The sequence below is a fragment of the Coregonus clupeaformis genome, chromosome 1, assembly GCF_020615455.1.
Source record: "Coregonus clupeaformis isolate EN_2021a chromosome 1, ASM2061545v1, whole genome shotgun sequence".
NCBI classification, from domain to species: Eukaryota; Metazoa; Chordata; class Actinopteri; order Salmoniformes; family Salmonidae; genus Coregonus; species Coregonus clupeaformis.
The window spans coordinates 27858737-27882476 of NC_059192.1; the positions used below are offsets into that span (position 1 = coordinate 27858737).

The following is a 23740-nucleotide window of genomic DNA, read 5'->3' on the forward strand; positions in this document are numbered from 1 at the left end:
TGAGAATTCAAAATGTAATGAGTAGCCTACTTTTGGGTGTCAGAGAAAATGTATGGGAGTAAAGAAGTACATCTTTTCTTTAGGGATGTATTGGAGTAAAAGTAAAAGTAGGCCTAGTAAAAAATATAAATAGTAAAGTCAAGTACAGATACCCCCCAAAACTACTTAAGTAGTACTTCAAAGTATTTTTACTTAGTTACTTTACACCACTGATTGGACATCAGCCACTGATAGGGGACTATACCTTCCTTAGGACCCAGCGGATAACCATCAGGCAACGTGAACTTGATAAAGGAAAGAGGCGAAACTGGGTTCGTTGACGTCAGCTACGTGTGACTATTTTAATTTAAACAGGACAAGATGGCGGAGGTGAGGCTGAACGGGCTGAGGGAACGGAATCATTTCGGACAAAACCACAAAAGACACGTCTTTGACGAAGGTAAGGTTTTATATAAGAAGAAAATATGGATATGTGCTTGAGACTGACAGTGACAAACTGCAATTTACCTCGTTTGGCGTTGTTTCTCCTGAGTGTCCTAACCTCCAGTAGCCAAGCTATGTTTTTACTTTTACAGGGACCCAGCCAGTGAAAGGTGTATTGTATTGTGTAGCTTAGCTGGCTAGCTATACTAGCTAATTCGTCCCGGCTTGTGCAGACCAGCGGTCACTCACCTGGCCTGGTCGGTCATTTCAGACCGCGCGTGTTGCCCGTTGTTCCAGGGTTCAGCCCCAGACAGTGGGATACTTTTTTGCATTTCATACGAGAGTTGTAATTGATATTTATCTACGTTTGTAGGGACATGTGTTGGCTAAATAATGTAATGTTATCGAACCAGCTGTCACTAACAGTTCCCTTGCAGCAAGCCTTCTAGTCTAGTTCTCGAAAACCCTTCTCTCCATAGGGTTTTCAGCGATTAGTTTCGCTCACTCCTGGCTTCGTGTGAACTACAACACTAGGTTTCTGACGCTGGGTTTCAACGTTTATCATCAATCATCACTTGCAAAGCGGTTTTCAAAATATACTGCCATTATCTTTCAAATCAGCAAGAAGGATAAAAATATACAATTATTGTAGCAGATTTGCACAGATCCATACCCTGTGTGCCTCCCAGTTGATGAACTACACTTCTTCCCCAGTTATGCTTACACAAGCCCTGACATTCCGACCTGAACAACACTGACTACGTGATTATTATTTTTTACCTCGTTTTTTTTCTTGAAAGCACAATGACCATCCAAGTCCAGTAAAATAAAAAAGCAAATTATTTCAATTTATACTCATCAACTGATCTATTTTGTTATCAAAGCTCGAGTTTTGATATATAATATGATCTGAGAAGAACAATATTGTCAGGCCAGGCAGATGGCCAATATGCTGTGATAATGTATTAGGCCTGCCTACTGCACAGAACTGAACAATTTTTATAAGGTTAATGTTGACATGTTTAAAAATATATATAATTTGAACGGTAGATCTTGGCTTGCTTTTTGACTGCGAAAGTCATCTTTACTCAAAAAAGGTTGGTGACCACTTGTTCAAAGGCTTGATTTTGTCATACTCGAGGCACTGTTTGTTCAGATAGGAGAGAAAGGCCAGTGCCTCCTGCGCGCCGCAACATTGCCCACCTTGCAAACTGAGGTAACATTTTGAAACTATTTAACCATAAACATAATTGTTTAAAACCTGGATGTTTTTATTTTGAGGCATGTCTTACCGTGTTCAGAACTTAGGCATGTTAAGGGTATTCTTTTAACACTTACTCATATACTATTGACACCAGTATTTCTCATGTTTTCAACCTTCTTTCGTTGTCCAGCAGCCAAAGACACAATCCTAGTCATATGAACAACCCATGCTAGTTGTTGCATCTTTAGATCTTCCCTATTTCAAAATTTCGAAAGGTTTTATTAAATTTATTTTCATCTCATGAAACTGCTCGCATTTGCGGTGCACATTGGAGGACAGTGTTTTCCCACTAATTGCATTTTGGAACATTCACGCTTATAGCCAGCTGCCTGCCGTGTGCGCATAGCTGCGCTTGGAATATAAAGAAGTAGCCTAATAGTTTATCAACATTTTAAGATAAATGTTCTGATCTGTTGCATCAGCCTCATTGCTTTTAAAAGTTTTTTTGATATACAGTGGTTGTATTAATTTCGGCTCTATCGTCCCGCAATTGTCCCAGTCTGTTTGGAATATTTATTTCTCGCATGGAACGACAAGCTGACTAATTGAATAGGTCAACTTTTGTACTATAGGGATAGTAGATTGACAAAGGCTAGTGCTTTTGCTGTTCATTACTCATCTTGTTGGCTGACAAAGTAAATGTGGACAGTTCTTCTAACGTCTTCAATATGCACCTCAGAATTTGATAAGGATGCACACCGTTGCATCCATTTTACATTTACATTTTTAGTCATTTAGCAGACGCTCTTATCCAGAGCGACTTACAGGAGCAATTAGGGTTAAGTGCCTTGCTTAAGGGCACATCGACAGATTTTTCACCTAGTTGGCTCGGGGATTAGAACCAGCGACCTTTCAGTTACTGGCACAACGCTCTTACCCACTAAGCTACCTGCCGCCCCGACGTGTCGGTCTTTACTAGTAGCCTACTTCGGAGTTGTGATGCCTGTGTGAAGGACCCGATCACGTGACGGGCATTGGCTAATAAGAATTGAGATCTGAGAGCGCAAGATGCTGCATTTAGACAAGGGACGCAAAAACGTCATACCAGTCGCCATAACGGGACAAGAAAGCAAGAAAGACGGTGACGGCAAAAGCAAGCCAGCACGACAATTTGCGCTGCTATGGTGATTTCAGTAAACAGAGTAAGCTTAATATATGGAAAAGGTAAGTCTTTGCTCCTCTGGTTTTGCATGCCCATTCTGTATCCTTGTCAGATTCCTTGATTTGAAGCAAGGAGCAAACACCAGATGTATTTTCTCTCCCTCTCAGGTGCAACAGCTGTCATCAACTCTATTGTAACATGATAGATACAGTGCCCTCCACTATTATTGGCACCCCTGTTTAAGATGTGGTCGAGGACTTCAAAAATTCTCATTTTTTTTTTAAACAACATAGAACCCAAATGCAAAAAAAGAGAAAAATCCAACCTTTAATTTAAGTACATTACTTTGGTGGTTAAAAAAAAATCACACATTTAGAAAAAAAAAACTTGAAATCGTGTGTCCCACAATTATTGGCACCCCTAACAATTCCGCTGAAAATTTTAATTGATTTTTTTTTAAATATATTTTTCTGTAGTTGCTAAAGTTGCTCAAGGTATCTAGGAACTTTTAATTAGTAATTCATGACTTCCTGTTTCCCTGGGGTATAAATATGACGTGACACAGAGGCCTAATTCTCTTACCCATTTGTCAACATGGCAAAGACAAGAGAACACACCATTCAAGTAAGGCAGATTTGTGTCGACCTTCATAAGTCAGGCAATGGCTACAAGAAAATAGCCACTCGCCTTAACTTGCCCGTATCTACAGTCAGAGGAATCATTAAGAAGTTTAAAACAACTGGAACAGTGACAAACAAGGCTGGAAGAGGTCCCAAGTTTATCTTGCCACAACGCACAGTGAGGAGGATGGTAAGAGAAGTAAAAAAAAGTCCTAAGCTCACTGTCACAGAATTGCATCAAAGAGTGGCATCTTGGGGTCACAAAGTCTCCAAAACAACCATCAGACGCTCTCTACATGCCAACAAGCTGTTTGGGAGGCATGCAAGGAAAAAGCCTTTTCTCACTAACACTCACAAACGTAAACGTCTGGAGTTTGCTAAGCGGCACTGGGACTTCAACTGGGATCGTGTGCTTTGGTCAGATGAGACTAAGATTGAGCTTTTTGGCAACAAACACTCTAAGTGGGTCTGGCGTAAAACAAAAGATGAGTATGCCGAAAAGCACCTCATGCCCACCGTGAAGTATGGTGGAGGATCTGTGAAGCTGTGGGCCTGTTTCTCTTCCAAAGGCCCTGGGAACCTTGTTAGGGTGCATGGCATTATGAACGCTTTGAACTACCAGGACATTTTAAATAAAAACCTGATGGCCTCTGCCAGAAAGCTGAAGATGGGTCGTCATTGGGTCTTTCAGCAGGATAATGATCCAAAACATGTGGCAAAATCTACACAAAAATGGTTCAGCAGTCACAAACTCAAGGTCCTCCCATGGCCATCTCAGTCCCCAGACCTCAACCCAATCGAAAACCTGTGGGGCGAGCTAAAGAGGAGAGTGCATAAGAGAGGACCCAGGACACTGGATGATCTAGAAAGATTGTGCAAAGAAGAATGGTCAAAGATCCCTCTCTCTGTGTTCTTCAATCTTGTGAAATGTTATAGGAGGAGATTAAGTGCTGTCTTGTTGGCAAAAGGGGGTTGTACAAAGTATTAACATCAGGGGTGCCAATAATTGTGGGACACATGATTTCAAGTTTTTTTTTTCTAAATGTGTGATTTTTTTTTTTTTACACCAAAGTAATGTACTTAAATAAAAGGTTGGATTTTTCTATTTTTTTGCATTTGGGTTCTATGTTGTTTAAAAAAAAAGGAGAATTTTTGGAAGTCCTCGACCACATCTTAAACAGGGGTGCCAATATTTGTGGAGGGCACTGTATGTGTAGCCTTAGCTACATTTTCTCAGCTGTTCTAGTCTATTGGTTAGCTAACATCTTTCTCACTGAACAACAGTCACAATCTGGCACAATTATTTGTGTACCAATGTTTTTGGAATGTTGATGTGTACAAAAATCAGTCAGCAGGAAAATTGAAGATTCTGAAGATAACCCAGGTGTTGTTTTGGATGTTTCAGTAATGGGTGTCTTTTAAATCTGTTAGCCTTGTGACTTGATGCTTGTATGAGTGCAAAATACAGCTGGTTTTGTTTGTGTGGCAATAGTTAACACTCACTGGGTCTGCACTTGGTGTGCAGGGGCCTCATTTATAAACTGTGAGTACGTACAAAATATACCCCAAAATGTGCGTGCGCCAGTTTTCACGAAAAAGTTGGCATTTATAACAATTGAACTTGACGTGAGAATGTGCTCACCTCCCCGCAAACTTTAGACCATGCGTATGCACATCTGCTAGTGGTTGAAATATTGTATTGCAAGCTGGCAAGTAAGTATTTTGTGCAAATGGAGGATATGAAAAAGATTATTCATAAAAAAACTGAAAACAGATTAACAAGAATGCAGTTGAACATTTGCCCTGCTTGACTCCAGTCCAGAGAAAGTGTAGTCTTGGAGTTGGCACCAGTCCGCATGTGTCGCGAAAAAGGAGAGTGTGACTGGGGTTTTGCTTTGAATGAAATGTCCCTTTCCTCTGAAGAAAATTCCCATGTATAGACACGGCTAAGTGTATTGTTGTGGCTTCTCAATGCTTCAGATGTAGTAAATGAGTCAGGGGATAGGGAGAGCATAAATGGAGAGCTGTTTCAGATACTGAGCTGAGATGTAGACCTCCACTGCCTCCATACATGGCCTGCCAATAGACCCTGATCAGGGCTGATACAATGCAATAGGAGAGAACTGTGGGAAGATAAAGGTAATGATAAGCCTGCCAATTTTTTGATCTGTCGCTGTTTGCTCAAAGGTAGAGGGATTGGACTGTGTATTAGCCTAACCTCTAGCTTCCCTCAGCAGCACTCGCATTAAATGGTTTCTTCCCATCAGCGCTATAGGTATGTGGAACCCCCCCACTAGTCCCTTGTAGCAGAACTGTAGCTCAGCAGCCCAGTCCCTGCAGACTAGTGTCTTTTGTCTCTCTCCTATGGCTCCTATAACAGCACTGGCACTTCATTTTGCTGACTACTGCTACTTATTCCACTGCCTTGATAGACACTTGTGTAGAGGGGCCTAGCCCTTGATCATGACTCAGTTCCATTACATTACACAAGTCATTGGATGAAGGCTTCTTCTGTAGGGTGGAGTTTTGTTAAGAGCTGCGACACTCGGTCTGAACATTAACACGCATCGCTTGGTGTACGGTTTTGGAAGCATAATGACCTTATCTTTCATATCGGCGAGAAATAATAAAAAAGGTTAAATTGATACACACCTTTATAGGGTTAGAGTTCCCACACGGCCATATTTCCATGTTACAGCGCTTGTTTAGGGAAAACGGAAGGAAATCAGTGGACTACCTGTGCTAATTAGCGATCTGCTTTTCCGAACACCAGTGTGTAAACGGAAGACAGACACCACAAATGTGTGGACACTGAAATACTGTCGGCTGCAACTGTGCTAAAACTATGTACAGTGTGTATTTTGCATTTGTGAAATTATTGATGTGATATGTAAGTAGAGGGATTTATGTTTCTAGAACCTTACTGCAATTGAGAATCCATTCAGGTTTTAGCTGGTGTATTTGGCTGTTTTGTCTTCAATAGCCAATTCGCCCTTTAAACAGAATGTGTAAGGTCCTTGGACTAAGGAGTAACGTTAGGCTCCTTTAGTCCAATATTGGGCTAAGAGGGGCGTATGTTTGGGTTATCCATTTATGCTGGACTGACACGGGATGTTAAGTACCGTTGTTTATATGTGAATAAAGTTGGGAGCAGTCTGGCCACAAGTTAGATGGCCTTCTTACCTGATTCTCCTAGCGAGTCTTCTATTTCTCGTCCTGACCTGCTACTCTGCACGTGTTGCAGGTGATTATTAATCAGACTGGTGTAGATTGCATGTCTGCCCATGTGGGGAAATTCTGAGGTGTCAGGAGCTGGGGCTTTCGTCCCAACTCGTTTGTATATAAATTCAGCTTTCGTTTTTAGCCTCAGTGACACTAACTCTGACATGGATGTCTGTCTAGCTGTAGAATACATTTGTAAAACCACTGTTGGTCTATCTGGCTTATTGTTTGTTGTGATTTTAGTGTTTACTTTGACTTGTCTTCTTTTTTTTGTACAGTGTTGTTTATCTAGCGGTCTCAAACCCACAGTGAATGCAGTCTGTTGGTAGACCAGACAGTCACTAGACCAGAATCAGCAGGATGCCTCTTCAGTGTAAGCTCTGCTCCAGAGAATGCTCCGCAGAATACTGTCCTGTTCTCTCATACCTTCTGTTCGACAACCCCTCTCCTGGCATCAGCCATAGAGCCCAGTCAGCCCACTGCTGTTTGTCATCGGCAGAGAACAGACCAGCACCAAGCTCTCAAACCTGCCTTACAACAAATCCTCACTCTGAGCTTTGGCTGGGGTTGTTATTAGGTATGATGTTTGTTGTTCGATGTGTTCAAATCACACACGTCTTGTAAGACTGTCAGCTCTGAGGAAAATGTCAATGGGCAGATTGACGTTTTCCTTGGAGTCTCGCTTGGTGTTGCTGGTATGTTGTGAACCATACTTTCCAAGGGTCTCCTTGAAACAACACAACCTGTTTTTATTTGTTTGTTTTTTTGTCTAATTGCGATGGCAGTTGTAAGATGATTGTTTGCATGAGCACTAGCATTCCCAAATACTTGTCATACCAGTTTCCAGGGTGTTGGATAAGTCGTTTGTCTACTATGATAGGAGTGACATCTCTGTAGAGAAATTCCCACACATTTCTAGAAAGGGAACACCTTCCATTAGACACCCTTTCAGGGAAATATTAAAAGGCAAAACTGAAAGCTTTTTGAAATGCTTTCCTTTTGTGACGTTGAGCTCCCTAAGGTAATAGCCTGGATACATATAAAATATACTGTATAGTGTAGATGCTAAAGACATTGGCCCAAATATGACCCATATGAAGACCTAGTACATTAATCTCACAATACCCCTGGCTTTTGTCCCCCTTTCGCCAATACGTTTCCTAATACCCAAGTGTGTGTAATGCAGGCCTGTGGCAATGTACTGGCAGCATGCAACAAATACCATGGCCAGGAATTGTCATGGAATGTTCAATAATATGGACAATGTCTGAGGGTGATTGAAGTTTAGATGCTTGAATCCTCTAAGATGATGAGACTAATGACAAACCTTTTTGAAGAGGACACCGACTACACTTGTCTCTGAAACCTTTCCTTGTGATGTGTAAAGTTTAAACTGCTCTCCCTGCTCTTAACAGCATGAAACCTGTTTGTTCTGTCAGGTGTGGGTGGTGTGGAGGATGTTCCTCTGTCCCTGCCAGATTGGAGGCCTCCTCCCAGGATAGGGCCTCGGGCAGAGGCAGATAGCGAGACAGACGAGTGGGAACAGGCCCCAGAGCGGAGTCACGATAAGGAGCAGCCAATAGAGGAGCCTGTGGTGGGGTTAGAGGAGAAGGCTCGGCCCATCCAGATTGTCCTGGCCCACGAGGACGACCACAAATTTGAGCTGGACACGGAGGCCCTGGAGAAGCTCCTACTGCATGAGGATGTCAGAGATCTCAATGTGGTGGTGGTGTCTGTCGCTGGGGCCTTCCGGAAGGGCAAGTCCTTCCTGCTGGACTTCATGCTCCGATACATGCTCAACCAGGTGAGACCAGGTTCACACTTATACCTGCAGTACATACAATTCACTGTATTATATAGAATACTGATATTTACATTTTAGTCATTTAGCAGACGCTCTTATCCAGAGCGACTTACAGTTAGTGAGTGCATACATTTTTATACTGGCCCCCCGTGGGGATCGAATCCACAACCCTGGCGTTGCAAACGCCATGCTCTACCAACTGAGCTACACGGGGCCCCAGAGCTATTTCTCTGACCACGTGACCTGACCAGGAAAAAACTCTGGCCCTACTTCTAGATTAGGCTATATAAACTCAGGGCCCTAAATGTAATCGTTCATTGAGCAGATCAGGTTGAATGAAGATTTTGCTGTGCTAAAAAGGAAGAACCAACTTTGTCTGGGAGCTGTGGTTAAAAGCACATGCTGGCAGCCTCAACAATCTATTATCAAGTCATTAACATAACCCTGAGGGTAGTGTGAATTAAAAGGCGTTATGTAACGCTGCTAACCTTTTCAGGGTCAATCTCTCGGTTGTCGGTACAATACCAACATTTGTAAAGAAGTTTGGCGATCCTGAATAAACCCTTTATTAGAGTCCTGTATTCCCAGATTAATGAGCCACTTACACAAATGATTGGCTGACGCACATAATGTCCAGCTAGGGGTTTATAAAACTGCTGTAAACGGGAAGTCTGCTAATGGCTCTACATGGATATTATTTGTTATTTTTTCCTTTGGGATTAATTTAGTAGTGTGAAATTCCTTCAGGCTCTTTACTTCCCCTCCTAGACTGTGCTAGATTAATTATCGCTATCTTCAGGTCATTTCACATACACTATATATAAATTAGTGGATTTGGCTATTTCAGCCACGTGTTGCTGACAGGTGTATAAAATCGAGCACACAGCCATGCAGTCTCCATAGACATTGACAAACATTGGCAGTAGAATGGCCTTACTGAAGGTGGCACCGTCATAGGATGCCACCTTTCCAACAAGTCAGTTTGTCAAATTTCTGCCCTGCTGGAGCTGCCCCGGTCAACTGTAAGTGCTGTTATTGTGAAGTGGAAACGTCTAGGTGCAAAGTGGTAGACCACACAAGCTCATAGAAAGGGACCACCGAGTGCTGAAGTGCGTAGCGCGTAAAAATCGTCTGTCCTCGGTTGTAACACTCACTACAGAGTTCCAAACTGCCTCTGGAAGACACGTCAGCACAATAACTGTTCGTCATGAGCTTCATGAAATGGGTTTCCATGGCTGAGCAGCTGCACACAAGCCTAAAATCACCATGCGCAATGCCAAGCATCGGCTGGAGTGGCGTAAAGCTTGCCGCCATTGGACTCTGGAGCAGTGGCAACGCGTTCTCTGGAGTGATGAATCACAATTCACCATCTGGCAGTCCGACGGACTAATCTGGGTTTGGCGGATGCCAGGACAACACTACCTTCCCGACTGCATAGTGTCAACTGTAAAGTTTGGTGGAGGAGGAATAATGGTCTGGGGCTGTTTTTTCATGGTTCGGGCTAGGCCCCTTAGTTCCAGTGAAGGGATATCTTAACGCTACAGAATACAATGACATTCTAGTTTATTCTGTGCTTCCAAATTTGTGGCAACCATTTGGGGAAGGCCCTTTCCTGTTTCAGCATGACAATGCACCTGTGCACAAAGCGAGGTCCATACAGAAATGGTTTGTCGATTGGTGTGGAAGAACTTGACTGGCCTGCACAGAACCCTGACCTCAACCCCATCGAACACCTTTTGGATGAATTGGAACGCCGACTACGAGCCAGGCCTAATCGCCCAACATCAGTGCCCGACCTCACTAATGCTCTTGTGGCTGAATGGAAGCAAGTCCCCGTAGCAATGTTCCGAAATCTATTGGGAAGCCTTCCCAGAAAAGTGGAGGCTGTTATAGCAGCAAAGGGAGGACCAACTCCATATTAATGCTCATGATTTTGGAACGAGATGTTCGACAAGCAGGTGTCCACATACTTTTGGTCATGTGTGTATGTATGTCAAATGTGTATGTCAGGAAACTTGGGTAAGGGATATCTTTTTATACTCTGACAATAATAAAAATTGTAAAAAAATTCCAGCCACCCAAATCATAGACTGTTCTCTCTGCTACCGCACGGCAAGCGGTAACGGAGCGCAAAGTCTAGGTCCAAAAGGCTCCTTAACAGCTTGTACCCCCAAACCATATGACTGCTGAACAATTAATCAAATGGCCACCCAGACTATTTGCATTGACCCCCCCGTTTTTACACTGCTGCTACTCACTGTTTATTATCTGTGCATAGTCACTTTACCCCTACCTACATGTACAAATTACCTCGACTAACCTGTACCCCCGCACATTGACCCCTGTATATAGCCTCATTTTTTTTTTTTTTTTTTGATTTTTACTTTATTTAGTAATGAACTCTATTTTCTTAACTGCATTCTTGGTTAAGGCCTTGTAAGTAAGCATTTCACGGTAAGGTCTACACCTGTTGTATTCGGCGCATGTGACAAATAACGTTTGATTTGATAAAGCTGCCTCACACTCAATGTCACAGTGTAGACTGCAAGAGTCCCTGCCTTCCTTGGTCTGTTCATCTCAAGGTCTGAGACACAGAATGATCTGAGGACAGAGAAAAACGGGTCACAGTGGGGGCAGAGGAGCAGTGATTGCTTATTGTTGCTTTGAGACAACGATGCACTCAATCTCATCCAGGGTCAGGTTTTCAGGATTGCTCTGTGTCGCACTAGTTCCAGTCCAGAATAAACCGAAAGCACTGCAGAGATTGAGTATCCCCCATGTTATTCTCCAGCAGGTTATAATCTTTAGATGAATAATTTCATTTCCTCCTGGTGTCTGCACTGCACATCTGTGCTCTCTTTTTACGGCCTAGAATTTGAACACTCCATTCCAGTCACGTTTCCTGCTGGAGAGAGAAAGTCTGCTCTTTCGTGTGTGGCAATTTGACTGACTGACTGCCCTCCCCTGACTGGACTGGTTGATGTCCACAGAGGGAGGAGACCGAGAGAAAATGGAACTAAAACTTGTTATGTAAAGTGTGCTCTTGGATTCAAAAACACCGGATTCAAAAATTTGAATCTTTCAATTTAAATTATTATATAAAATTCTTGCTACCAATATAATGTTATTTATATGGGGGATACAATCTTCCCAGCTCTGCAGATTTTGCTGTGAAGAGACAGAATCATTAGATCATTTGTTTTGGTTCTGTCCATTTGTAGCTTGTTTTTGGACACGGGTCCAGGAATGGCTAAAGGATTGCAATATTTACCTGGAACTAACCTTGCAGATAGCATTACTGGGTGATCTGAAAAGTCATAGTCAATCAATCAATAATATAATACTTTTAGCAAAAATTAAAAAGTTTATTTTTAATTCACAATCTGTAGAAGTAATGAGAATAGAAAGGTTCAGAACTTTTGTAAAACATCACAGTACGGTTGAAATATATATGGCAAATAGAAATCCTATATGGATGTTAAGAGATAGATGGGAGGTATTGAATAGAGTTGAAGGATGGGACTAATAACAAATAACAACAAATAATAACAAAGATAGCTAATAATGTAAGCATACTGTGTCCATAATAAGTATATAGGTTGTATGTTGGGAGCTTTTGGGAAAGAGCACAGTTAGAAAGATATGGCATATAGAAGAAAACCGGATGGACATCATGAAAATGATCAGAGAGGTTGAGAGTAGAAGAAGTTCAGGAGCAAAAAAAATGATATATATATATATATAATAGTTATTGTAAAATTAACTGTGTCCATAAGGTGTAGATAGATTGTATCTTCTATCAATGTAATTGTCTGCATCACTTCCAATCCCCCATGTGTTTTTATTTTTATATATATACTCCCCTTTATTACTTTTCAACCCCACCATCCTTTCCCTACTTGGAGTAAATTAGTGAACAACAATGCCCAGGCCTCTACTTCCGGTCTATACTTACTATGTGCAATATTAAGCTGATCCACAAAAAAAAAAGTGTGCTCTTGTACGCACTGTAATATCCTTGTTTTAATTGCACTGTAGGATCTATTTTTAACCCTTGAGTCAATTTCTGCGGCCCCGTGGAAATAAAGTTAGCATAATACAAAAATCCCTGTAGAAATGTGTCTTTAAGCTAGAGATTTTTTTTTTGCAAAGGCGCCCACAAGCCACACGACTTGTCTGAAGGTAGCCCGGTACCAGCAAAAAAAAGAATAATATGGAAGCATATATGGAAGTAGAAATATAAATGTGTCCAAAAATAAAGGTTTCCTGATCTTTCTTATATTTATAACTAACCCAAGATGGTTCATCTGTGTTTAGTGGGAGCAAATTAAGCATAGTGGGCTGAACAAGCAAGGAGGTGGGCCAAGCACGAGCTAGCGAGATCCTATTGGCGCGTTGTAGCATGTATGTGCATATTTCCGTTAGGGAACGCCGCCTCTGAAGTGTGCACAAATTCAATATGACCTTGCACTCCTAAACAACGTAATATTTTTTTACAACTTTGGCTAAGCGTCAAGTCTATAAAACTTAGTGCACTGTATTCGTAACAGATTGTAGTTTTGGGAACAAATGTATTGAGATCTGATGTTTAATGGATGAGAATATTAGAAGAATGTCGGCCAAGTTCCATCCTCTCCCACTACCTGTGACTGGACTTCCTCTCACTACCAAACAGATGCTTCAACTTTATAGCCTGTGACATGTCTGGGTTACCCTTTCTGTCTGTGGTATATCTCTCAGATATAGGACAGACCCTTCAAAACAAACTTCCTTTAGATCATAATTTTTTTTACCATCTGTTTTTCCATGCATGAATCTGTTATTCAATGTGTTTTTATGGGCAAATGGCAGTGAGGCCAAATTCAATAATTGTATGTATTTTTTTTATACCTAACGGGGTCCTAAAATTCTAAATCAAATGTCTAAATGATCCTTGGTATGACCATCTTAAAACAATTCCATATGTTAGCTTAGTTGGGGAAACACTGGGCAGCATACTCTTGTCGTACCAAGGGACTACAGTTTTGTATAATGAGTTACTTTGTCAGTCAAATCACATTGATGTAGGCCTACTATTCCTGCAACAACCTTGCATTTACTTGCATTTTCTAGAGGGATTTGTCGGCACTTGTATTGTAAGGAATAGTAGAGTAACACGCACACTTCTAATGGCCTTGTTTTCACAATAACAGCAGCTGTTATCCTGTTGAAGGTGTTCTTCAGACTTAAGTTTTTATAATATTTTTTAACTGCCTAGACGAGGGGTGTCATTCATTCCATGGAAGGCCTAGTGTCTTTTTTCTCTTAAATGAAGACCTAGACAACCAGGTGAGGGGAGTTCTTTACTAATTAGTGACCTTAATTCATCAATCAAGTACAAGGGTTGAGCGAAAACACTCAGCCCTCCGTGAAATGAGTTTGACACGTGGCCTAGACTGAACTGAGTCTGACATGTTGCATTTGGCACAGGCTGTTCTGTAAAATTACCCTAATATCTCAGGCGGACCAGTAGTATGAATATGATACCACAGTGACCTCCAGTGGTAGTAAGTTGCAAATGCATGTAATAAATAAAATCCTCCCTTTTTACTGTAGGGCTTTTTCCACATTACCTACATGACATACACACACTTGCCTACAGGATTCAGTAACTTCTTTCTTTGAGGTTTTCTATACCTACCACTCTCTCTGTTTTCTTATTGTCCCCCTCTCCTCTCACAGCAGCAGGAACAGTCAGACTCGTGGGTGGGGGGTGATGATGAGCCACTGACAGGGTTCAGCTGGAGAGGAGGCTGTGAAAGGGAGACCACAGGGATCCAGGTCTGGAGTCAGGTGTTTGTGGTCAACAAGCCAGATGGGAGCAAGGTGAACCTTACTGACACACACAACCATTGAAATTGAGAGGAACACAGTCCTTATATGTTTGATCTTTTGTCAATCCCTGCCACTCATATTGGCTGTACTTTCTTTAAGTGGATTTCCATCATGTCTTGATCAACTAAAGGTGACTTGCAGTATCCTAACCCTCGACAGGTTGCTGTTCTGTTAGTGGACACACAGGGAGCCTTCGACAGCCAGTCCACCATAAAGGACTGTGCAACAGTTTTTGCCCTGAGCACCATGACCAGCTCTGTACAGGTGAGTCTATGGGATGGACCTGACTGTGACTGAGTTATTAGTATTCTACTGATCATGTACCCAGAAGACTGCATACATTGTGCCAGTTGAGTTCATAGTTCATTGCTGATGGAACTGGTATGTTAACTGGCTTACGTACAAAGGATATTTCATGGTATGTTTGTGTTTTCAGGTGTATAACCTGTCTCAGAATATTCAGGAGGATGATCTTCAGCATCTCCAGGTATATACATAATTCCACCCCATCTTAATGAATACGTTACACATTTGTTAGTGTTTGAAAACGATGTTAGGGCTATGATGACTAACATCCATTGTCTTTACTCCATATGTTTAGCTCTTCACCGAATACGGCCGGCTTGCTTTGGAGGAAATCTATCTAAAACCCTTTCAGGTATGTTACTGTCCTGAAAATGGATATGGTTTCTTCAATATATTCAACAGTTTTGACAAGCACATTTGTCCCCTCTGAGCACTGATTTTCTCAGTAACCCTGTTTGTGTTCCAGTCACTCATGTTCCTGATCAGAGACTGGAGCTATCCATACGAACACAACTATGGACTGGAGGGAGGGAACTGCTTTCTAGAGAAGAGACTGCAGGTAAGTCTGGAGGAGAGAATGAGGCCCGTGAAGGATCATTTAAAAATGGGCTGCTCCATATTTAAACATAGTATCTAGTCCAGTGTGGCTTTTTAGGAGAGGAATTTCCACTACAGTTTTGAACGAAATGAGTTTGAATTCAGTATCTTGGCCGAATTGTAATTAGTAATTTTGTTAAGTTTAGCTTTGAATGGAAGGAGACATGCAGTATCACTTTTAGTGGAGGATCTAGCAGTGTATATGTTATACCACTGTATGCTATGTGTTGGGTAGCATGTAACAGCTGAGCCGTCTTATTGGGTAGCATGTAACAGCTGAGCCGTCTTATTGGGTAGCATGTAACAGCTGAGCCGCCTTATTGGGTAGCATGTAACAGCTGAGCCGCCTTATTGGGTAGCATGTAACAGCTGAGCCGCCTTATTGGGTAGCATGTAACAGCTGAGCCGTCTTATTGGGTAGAATGTAACAGCTGAGCCGTCTTATTGGGTAGAATGTAACAGCTGAGCCGTCTTATTGGGTAGAATGTAACAGTTGAGCCGTCTTATTGGGTAGAATGTAACAACTGAGCCGCGTGTATGGAAGTGTTGACTTGTTTTAAGTTGTTGGGTAGCATGTTCCAATTGGTCCAGTGGCCGCTTGTGGGATAGCATTGGACAGAAGACCAGTGTCTTTCTTGGATATTATGTAACAGCTGTGTTGTTTTCTGCAGGTGAAACAGAACCAGCACGAGGAGCTGCAGACAGTGAGGAAACATATCCACTCCTGCTTCTCCAACATCGGTTGCTTCCTACTGCCCCACCCTGGCCTCAAGGTGGCCACCAATCCCATGTTTGACGGAAGATTAAAAGGTGAGGCCTCCCACTACAGAGAATGATCACTTCCACCCCCTCACCCCCCTCCATATGCCATTAACCCCACCCACCCAACATTATCTCATCCTCTGACTCCCTGACCCTTTTCTGAAAGACTGAAGTGGAGAGGAAGCTTAGTTAACCCCTGGAGGAGACATTATTGGGCTTTACTATGCTTCTGGCTGTGTTCTTTGTGTAGACATTGATGGTGACTTCAAGGAGGCGCTGGGCAATCTGGTGCCCTTACTGCTGGCTCCTGAGAACCTGGTGGAGAAGGAGATTGGAGGGGCGAAAGTCACCTGCAGAGATCTAGTGGAGTATTTTAAGGCGAGTAAGCGCTCTGCCTCTCCCATGGCGACACGAAATACTGGAAATGCCTGAAAGTGTTCTAAAAATGTATTCTCTTTACAACGGAAATAATCAATACAAAATGAATTTCTCCACATTTACTTCCCAGGCCTATATAAAGATCTATCAAGGGGAGGAGCTTCCTCATCCCAAGTCCATGTTACAGGTCTGTATTGGTTTGCTTAACATTGACGTTAATAGTTTTGAGCAAGCCCGTGGAGTCTCTTATTCCGCTCACACCCTCTTTGCGTTTGACTGTGCTCATATTTTCTTCCATGTTACCTAGGCAACGGCTGAAGCCAACAACCTTACAGCAGTTGCTGGCGCGAAAGACACTTACAGCAAAAGCATGGAAATGGTAGGTTTGTTCACCCCTAGCTTGTTATACGAACAATGTATAGTCATAGACTGTTCTCTCTGCTACCGCAAGGTACCGGAGCGCCAAGTCTAGGTCCAAAAGGCTTCTTACATTTACATTTTAGTCATTTAGCAGACGCTCTTATCCAGAGCAACTTACAGTTAGTGAGTGCATACATTTTCATACTGGCCCCCCGTGGGAATCGAACCCACAACCCTGGCGTTGCAAACGCCATGCTCTACCAACTGAGCTACACGGGACTACATAACAGCTTCTACCCCCAAGCCATAAGACCCCTGAACAGCTAATCAAATGGCTACCCCTCTTTTACGCTGCTGCAACTCTCTGTTTATGATCTATGCATAGTCACTTTAACTGTACCTACATGTACATATTACCTCGACTAACCTGTTCCCCTGCACCTTGACTCTGTACCGGTACCCCCTGTATATAGCCTCGCTACAGTTATTTTACTGCTGCTCTTTAATTATTTTTTATTTGAATTTTGTAGATAAGTAAAACATTTAACACTTATATTTCTTAACTGCATTGTTGGTTAAGGGCTTGTAAGTAAGCATTTCACTGTAAGGTCTACACCTGTCGTATTCTGCACGTGACAAATAAAATTTGATTTGATCCACACATTCCATGCAGATTGATATTGTACACTGAATAGTGTCATAATACAATCAAAATCATGTAACCCATGACGTCATCCATAGAGGTAATCTTTTTGCAATTAGTCTTTGTTAAAGTCAGTGTAATATTGTTTGGTTTCTGAACTGTGGTGTTTCGCTGCTAGGTGTGTGGAGGGGACAAGCCCTACATCGCCCCTCCAGACCTGGAACGTTGCCACGAGGAGTTCAAGGAGTGCTCAGTGCGTCAGTTCCGCTCCGTGAAGAAGATGGGCGGAGAGGACTTCTGCAAGAAATACCAGGAGCAGCTGGAGGGCGAGCTGGATGAGGCCTACTCCAACTTCCACAAGCACAACGAGGGCAAGAACATCTTCTACGCCGCACGCACGCCCGCAACGCTGTTCGTCGTCATGTTCGCCACCTACATCGTCTCAGGACTGACCGGCTTCATCGGAATGAACACTATTGCCATGCTGGCCAACCTGGTCATGGGTGTGGCCCTCATGACGCTCTGCATGTGGGCCTACGTCAAATACTCAGGGGAGTTCAGAGATGTGGGCACCATCATAGACCTGTTGGCAGAGACGCTCTGGGAACAGGTGGGTGCCGATGTCTGTGTCGATGAAGGTGTTTTCATGTTAAGGATAGAAGTATTGATAAGTCAATTAGAGTACTGTAAGTATGATTATTTAGGACGAGTGACTTTCTAGGTGATTCAAAGCCCTGTGAAGCTGAGAATTCCTCCTTGATGTCTCCCGTCTGTGACGTTGATTCCCTTCCCTCAGATTCCAGACTTCTAGTGGCCCTCTAGTTCCCCATCAGCCCTGAACTCGATCTAGCTAACAAAATGGCTACACGGACTGAGTTGACCCTTGTATTTCTATTTTTGCCCTGTCTCTATTAACACACTAAGAACTCTACACACATTGACACTCCAACACACACTCCATTTGCTCACACACGCATGTACACACATTTATACTGACACTATACACACAATCATATACGCTGCTGCTACTGTTTATCATATATCCTGATGCCTAGTCACCTTACCCCTATACATACAGTGCATTTGGAAAGTATTCAGACCCCTTGACATTTTCCACATTTTGTTACGTTAGGGCCTTATTCTAAAATTTATTAAATTGTTGTTTTTCCCCTTAATCTACACACAATACCCCATAATGTCAAAGCAAATACAGGTTTTTTAATAAACAACCCCGGAAATATCATATTTACAAAAGTATTCAGACCCTTTACTCAGTACTTTGTTGAAGCACCTTTGGCAGCGATTACAGCCTCGAGTTTCTCCTATTCTTCTCTGCAGATCCTCTTTGTCAGGTTTGATGGGGAGTGTCGCTGCACAGCTATTTTCAGGTGTCTCCAGAGATGTTTGATCGGGTTCAAGTCTGGGCTCTGGCTGGGACACTCAAGGACATTCAGAGACTTGTCCCGAAGCTACTCCTGCGTTGTCTTGGCTGAGGGTTGTTGTCCTGTTGGAAGGTGAACCTTCGCCCCCAGTCTGAGGTCCTGAGCGCTCTGAAGCAGGTTTTCATCAAGGATCTCTCTGTACTTTGCTCCGTTCATCTATCCCTCGATCCTGACTAGTCTCCCAGTCCCTGCCGCTGAAAAACATCCCCATGCTGCCACCACCATGCTTCACTGTAGGGATGGTGCCAGGTTTCCTCCAGACTTGAAGCTTGGCATTCAGGCCAAAGAGTTCAATCTTTGTTTCATCAGACCAGATAATCTTTTTTCTCATGGTCTGAGAGACCTTTTGGCAAACTCCAAGCGGGCTGTCATGTGCAATTTACTGAGTGGCTCTCTGGCCACTCTACCATAAAGGCCTGATTGGTGGAGTGCTGCAGAGATGGTTGTCCTTCTGGAAGGTTCTCCCATCTCCACAGAGGAACTCTGGAGCTCTGTCAGTGACCATCGGGTTCTTGGTCACCCCTCTGACCAAGGCCCTTCTCCCTCAATTGCTCAGTTTGACGGGCGGCCAGCTCAAAGTCTTGATGGTTCCAAACTTCTTCCATTTTAGAGTGGAGGCCACTGTGTTCTTGGACCTTCAATGTTGCAGATTGGACATGATTTGGAAAGGCACACAGCTGACAGTGCATGTCAGAGCAAAAACCAAGCCATGAGGTTGAAGGAATTGTCCGTAAAGCTCAGAGACAGGATTGTTTCAAGGCACAGATCTGGAGAAGGGTACCAAAAAATGTTTGCAGCATTGAAGGTCCCCAAGAACAGTGGCCTCCATCATTCTTAAGTGAAAGAAGTTTGGAACCACCAAGGCTCTTCCTAGAGCTGGCCGCCCAGCCAAACTGCGCAATCGGGGGAGAAGGGCCTTGGTCAGGGAGGTGACCAAGAACCCAATGGTCACTCTGACAGAGCTCTAGAGTTCCTCTGTGGAGATGGGAGAACCTTCCAGAAGGACAACCATCTCTGCAGCACTCCACCAATCAGGCCTTTATGGTAGTGGCCAGACGGAAGCCACTCCTCAGTAAAAGGCACATGACAGCCCACTTGGAGTTTGCCAAAAGGCACCTAAAGGAGACTCCGACCATGAGAAACCAAGATTGAACTCTTTGGCCTGAATGCCAAGCGTCACGTCTGGAGGAAACCAGGCACCGCTCATCACCTGGCCAATACCATCCCTACGGTGAAGCATGGTGGTGGCAGCATCATGCTGTGGGTGTGTTTTTCAGCGGCAGGTACTGGGAGACTAGTCAGGATCGAGGGATAGATGTACAGTACAGAGAGTACCTTGATGAAAAGCTGCTCCAGAGCGCTCAGGACCTCACACTGGGGTGAAGGTTCACCTTACAATAGAACAACGTCCCTAAGCACACAGCCAAGACCACGCAGGAGTGACTTCGGGACAAGTCTCTGAATGTCCTTGAGTGGCCCAGCCACAGAGATCTAATATCTCTGGAGAGACCTAAAAATAGCTGTGCAGCGTCGCTCCCCATCCAATCTGACAGCGCTTGAGAGGATGTGCAGAGAAGAATGGGAGAAACTCCCCAAATACAGGTGTGCCTAGTTTGTAGCGTCATACCCAAGAAGACTCGAGGCTGTAATCGCTGCCAAAGGTGCTTCAACAAAGTACTGAGTAAAGGGTCTGAGTACCTATGTAAAATGTGATTTCATTTTCTTATATATATGTATCTACATTTGCAAAAATGTCAATCTGTTTTTGATTTGTCATTATGGGGTATTGTGTGTAGATTGAGGGGGGAGGGGGGGGAACTATTTAATCCATTTTTGAATAAGGCTGTAACATTACAACGTGGAAAAAGTGAAGGGGTCTGAATATTTTCCGAATGCACTGTATAGCTTGTTTTTGTTCTACCCTATGTAATTTTGTGTACTATTGATTACTTAATTGTTGGGTTTAGAGCTGGCAAGGAAGGCATTTCAGTATACTTCTGCATGTGAAATTAACCCCCTCCATCAAAATTTGATTTGATCCAATTAACTGTCTTTCCTTTACCATCCAATCAGCCTTCAGCCTGCCCTTTCCTTGTCCAATCAGCTGGTGATCTGTTTTCTTCTTTAATCTGATCTTGCTCTCCCTCTCCTCTCTGCCTCACAGAAGACTCCCAGAAAGGTGAGAGGTGGAGGTTTCCCTTCCTGCCTTTGTTCCTGGTGCAGTTCAGTGTACTGTGTTTGTCATCTTTGGTTGTCTCTCTGCTGACATAGCTCTTCTCTGCTAATTCCTCACCTCCCCTGTCTCCAGGTGCTTTCCAAACTCTTCGAGTCAGCCAGGAGTCGAATCACATGGAGCTTTTTCCTACCAGCAGCAGCAATACAGAGAAAGCGACTCTCCTCAAACAACAATGACAAGACTGACTAACTAGCCTTTCTGGCTAGCTGCTTGGCTCTTTATTTCCAAATGCATCTGCATTCTGCTCTTGTCATTCCTTGTGGCCTATGGGGCTGGTCTTAATTACAGGGATGTTGTCTGCCTGGTTCACTCTACATGTAGAGCGCAGGTTGGCACTCTACCTACTCTTGATTGTAAACACAGCAGGCCCACTGAAATGTCTTAAATCATCGTGACACGTTTCAGATCTTTTTTGGAATCCATTTTTTCAGTTGCCATGATCTGAGTTTAGTTTTGACATTTTAATTATTTTTGTTTTAAAACATCAATGTTTTCGGTCTGCATGTTGGAAGCCTTTCTTTCGCTCCATTTTTCCTTATATTGTCATGTTGTTTTCTATTGATTTTGATTTAGTCATGTCCCCCTGTGCTCTCTCCTCTCCAGGTGTTGAAGCCTCTGAGTGAGCAATATATGGAGGATAACGTTAGACAGACTGTGGTCAACTCCATCAGAGCCAGTCTGACAGAACAGGCCACACAGCACACCAAGTCACACTGACCCCCCCTCCCCTCCTGCTATCCGCTCACCCATTCAGTGTGATAAGTCCTAGAGCTCTGCAAACCAAAGTATACCCACCCACCCTCCTTGTCTGCTGTACTGTCCTGTGTTACTACTGGCTCCTCTTATCGGATCGCTCCTGTTGGAAGGTGGACAATCAGCGAGTTAACAAGTGGAGTTGCCAGTCTTCTCCCGCCTTTACCAAATTGGACCCATTTATCGAATGTGCCATCTTGTAGAGGCAACCCCTACCCCCACCCAGGATTTTAAATAATGAAGGATTGTCAGTTTTGCTGGCCTGGTTTTAGTGTCTAATACTGCCATTAATTAAACGGATTGTACATGCTTGGGTTTGAAGGGAAATTCAGGGAAATGCAGCTCATACGCTGTGCCTTTGGATGCAAGCTGAACTGTCTGCCTGGTCATACATACTGTAGCCAAGCCAGTCTGTTACTCCCCCTCTTCTGATTATTGTTTGGTTTTTAACGGAGGTGGCTTTAGAAAGTATTTGAGCCTCATTGTTTTTAAGGTACTGAACTTGCTTTAGCATCTACCTACCAGTATTACCCACTGCATGGTATTAGATCTACATAGCATAGTGCTAAAATAGGCCCTAGAGCTCAAGCTACTGGTTAGCGGGGAAATATTCAGACCATTTAATTTGTCTTTCTTGAAAACCCAGAAGTACAGTGGGAGTGATCAAAGGTATTGCAACTCTAGCATGTTTTTCTCTTGTCAATACAGCACTAATGATATCAGTTATGCCAACACTTTAGTACCAATTCCATCCACAACTGTCTCGCCTAGGAACGTGCCAGTCTGTACAGTCATTTATATTTTTCAAATAGGGCATGATGTATGACAAATATTGAAAGAACTTTGTATAAATTTTTATAGTGTTGTGGTTTTTTGATTGGCCTAAAGTGTGGTTTAAGGAATGTTTTGTGATTGGTCTTACATGTAAAATTCCATGTTTACATACTAGTATAGTAGATAAAAAATAAAACTCTAGGCTAGAGCACTTCGATTCCACCTCGGACAAAGCTTTCTGGAATTTGAGTGGGTCGAGATTGTCTTTTTGCATTTTAAATCATTTCCTGTAATTTATTTTTCAATGAGTACATTGACCTTATTGATTAAAACTGATAATTGACAGTTCATGACTCCGTTGTTTATTGGAACGAAGGCAAAATCATCACAGCTTCCTTTCACAGCATTCCAGTTGACAATACAGTAAGTAGAAAGCTACTGTGGAAGTATAACGCCAAAGTGAGGTTTGCTATCGTAGAGCTTCATTTTGACCACCCCCACCCAGTTTACACTGGTTTCATTGAGATGACATAAGCCACAGTTACGGTTTGTCTTTTGGTTGGAGATGGACCCCACAATTCAATCCTCTGCTAAATCCACTGTACCTTTTAGTGCCTGGTTCTTAAACTACCTGTATGCAGTCAGTAGCCAGAGAGCATTGTCACAAGAAAAGGCCTGTGACAGAGCAGATGTTAGGTTAGTCAGTGATGCTGCTGCACAGGGAAAGGTCTGCTCTTGGACAACTATTCTGCCATTTTAACAAATACAATTGAACGCACTTGGCTCTACAATGTTATTGTCTACAAATTCAGACTGGACAATTAAAGCTTTAAAGAAGTCATTAAACACTTGGAAGTAATGTTATGGCATGGACTGTAATATTCATGTATTCACAAATGCTACAGCAATGAATGCTGGATGTGATTTGATATTGTTTAAACTTCAATACCTACTGGGGCCAAGAGAGGGAGACCAAGTCGTAGAAATATATATTTTTACGGGACTGCTTCATGTAGAGTACAGTAACTCTGGTTGACTTTCACTCCATTCACGATAAGACAGACCACATTGTGCGCTTGAAATGGGTCTGTTGCGATGCATACGCCTGTTAACCTCAAGGCTCTGACCCTTTTTTTCAATTTTCGCCAAAAATTACATACCCAAATCTAACTGCCTGTAG

At 42.9% G+C, this 23740-nt stretch overlaps 1 protein-coding gene across 5 annotated transcripts; it reads left to right on the forward strand.

Annotated features, from left to right (window-relative positions):
• Nucleotides 1-340: 340 nt before the first annotated feature.
• On the forward strand, nt 341-22908 carry LOC121571898 (atlastin-2). Of its 5 annotated transcripts, none has more exons than XR_006001780.1 (15): nt 341-439; nt 8071-8435; nt 14157-14300; nt 14469-14573; nt 14746-14796; nt 14911-14967; nt 15082-15174; nt 15884-16022; nt 16225-16352; nt 16483-16539; nt 16660-16731; nt 17534-17965; nt 20962-20976; nt 21106-21361; nt 21637-21726. XR_006001780.1 is itself a non-coding variant. In XM_041883714.1 (15 exons), exons 2-15 carry the CDS (start codon nt 6992-6994, stop codon nt 21220-21222), a joined length of 1788 nt encoding a protein of 595 aa, XP_041739648.1. In that variant the 5' UTR covers nt 352-439; nt 6910-6991; the 3' UTR covers nt 21223-21630. The 5 variants fall into 5 exon arrangements, 4 of the variants coding, with proteins under 4 accessions (XP_041739620.1, XP_041739632.1, XP_041739640.1 ...); XM_041883714.1 differs by lacking the exon at nt 21637-21726 and adding an exon at nt 6910-7004 and having other exon boundaries at nt 352-439; nt 21106-21630; XM_041883686.1 differs by lacking the exon at nt 21637-21726 and having other exon boundaries at nt 21106-21630.
• Nucleotides 22909-23740: the final 832 nt, after the last annotated feature.

Coding starts and splice junctions, on each gene's coding strand:
- LOC121571898 (XM_041883686.1), top strand. CDS start 361: ATGGCGGAGGTGAGGCTGAACGGGCTGAGGGAACGGAATCATTTCGGA. Junction 14,797..14,910: donor ATGATCTTCAGCATCTCCAG/GTATATACATAA, acceptor CCATATGTTTAG/CTCTTCACCGAATACGGCCG. Junction 16,732..17,533: donor ACAGCAAAAGCATGGAAATG/GTAGGTTTGTTC, acceptor TTTCGCTGCTAG/GTGTGTGGAGGGGACAAGCC.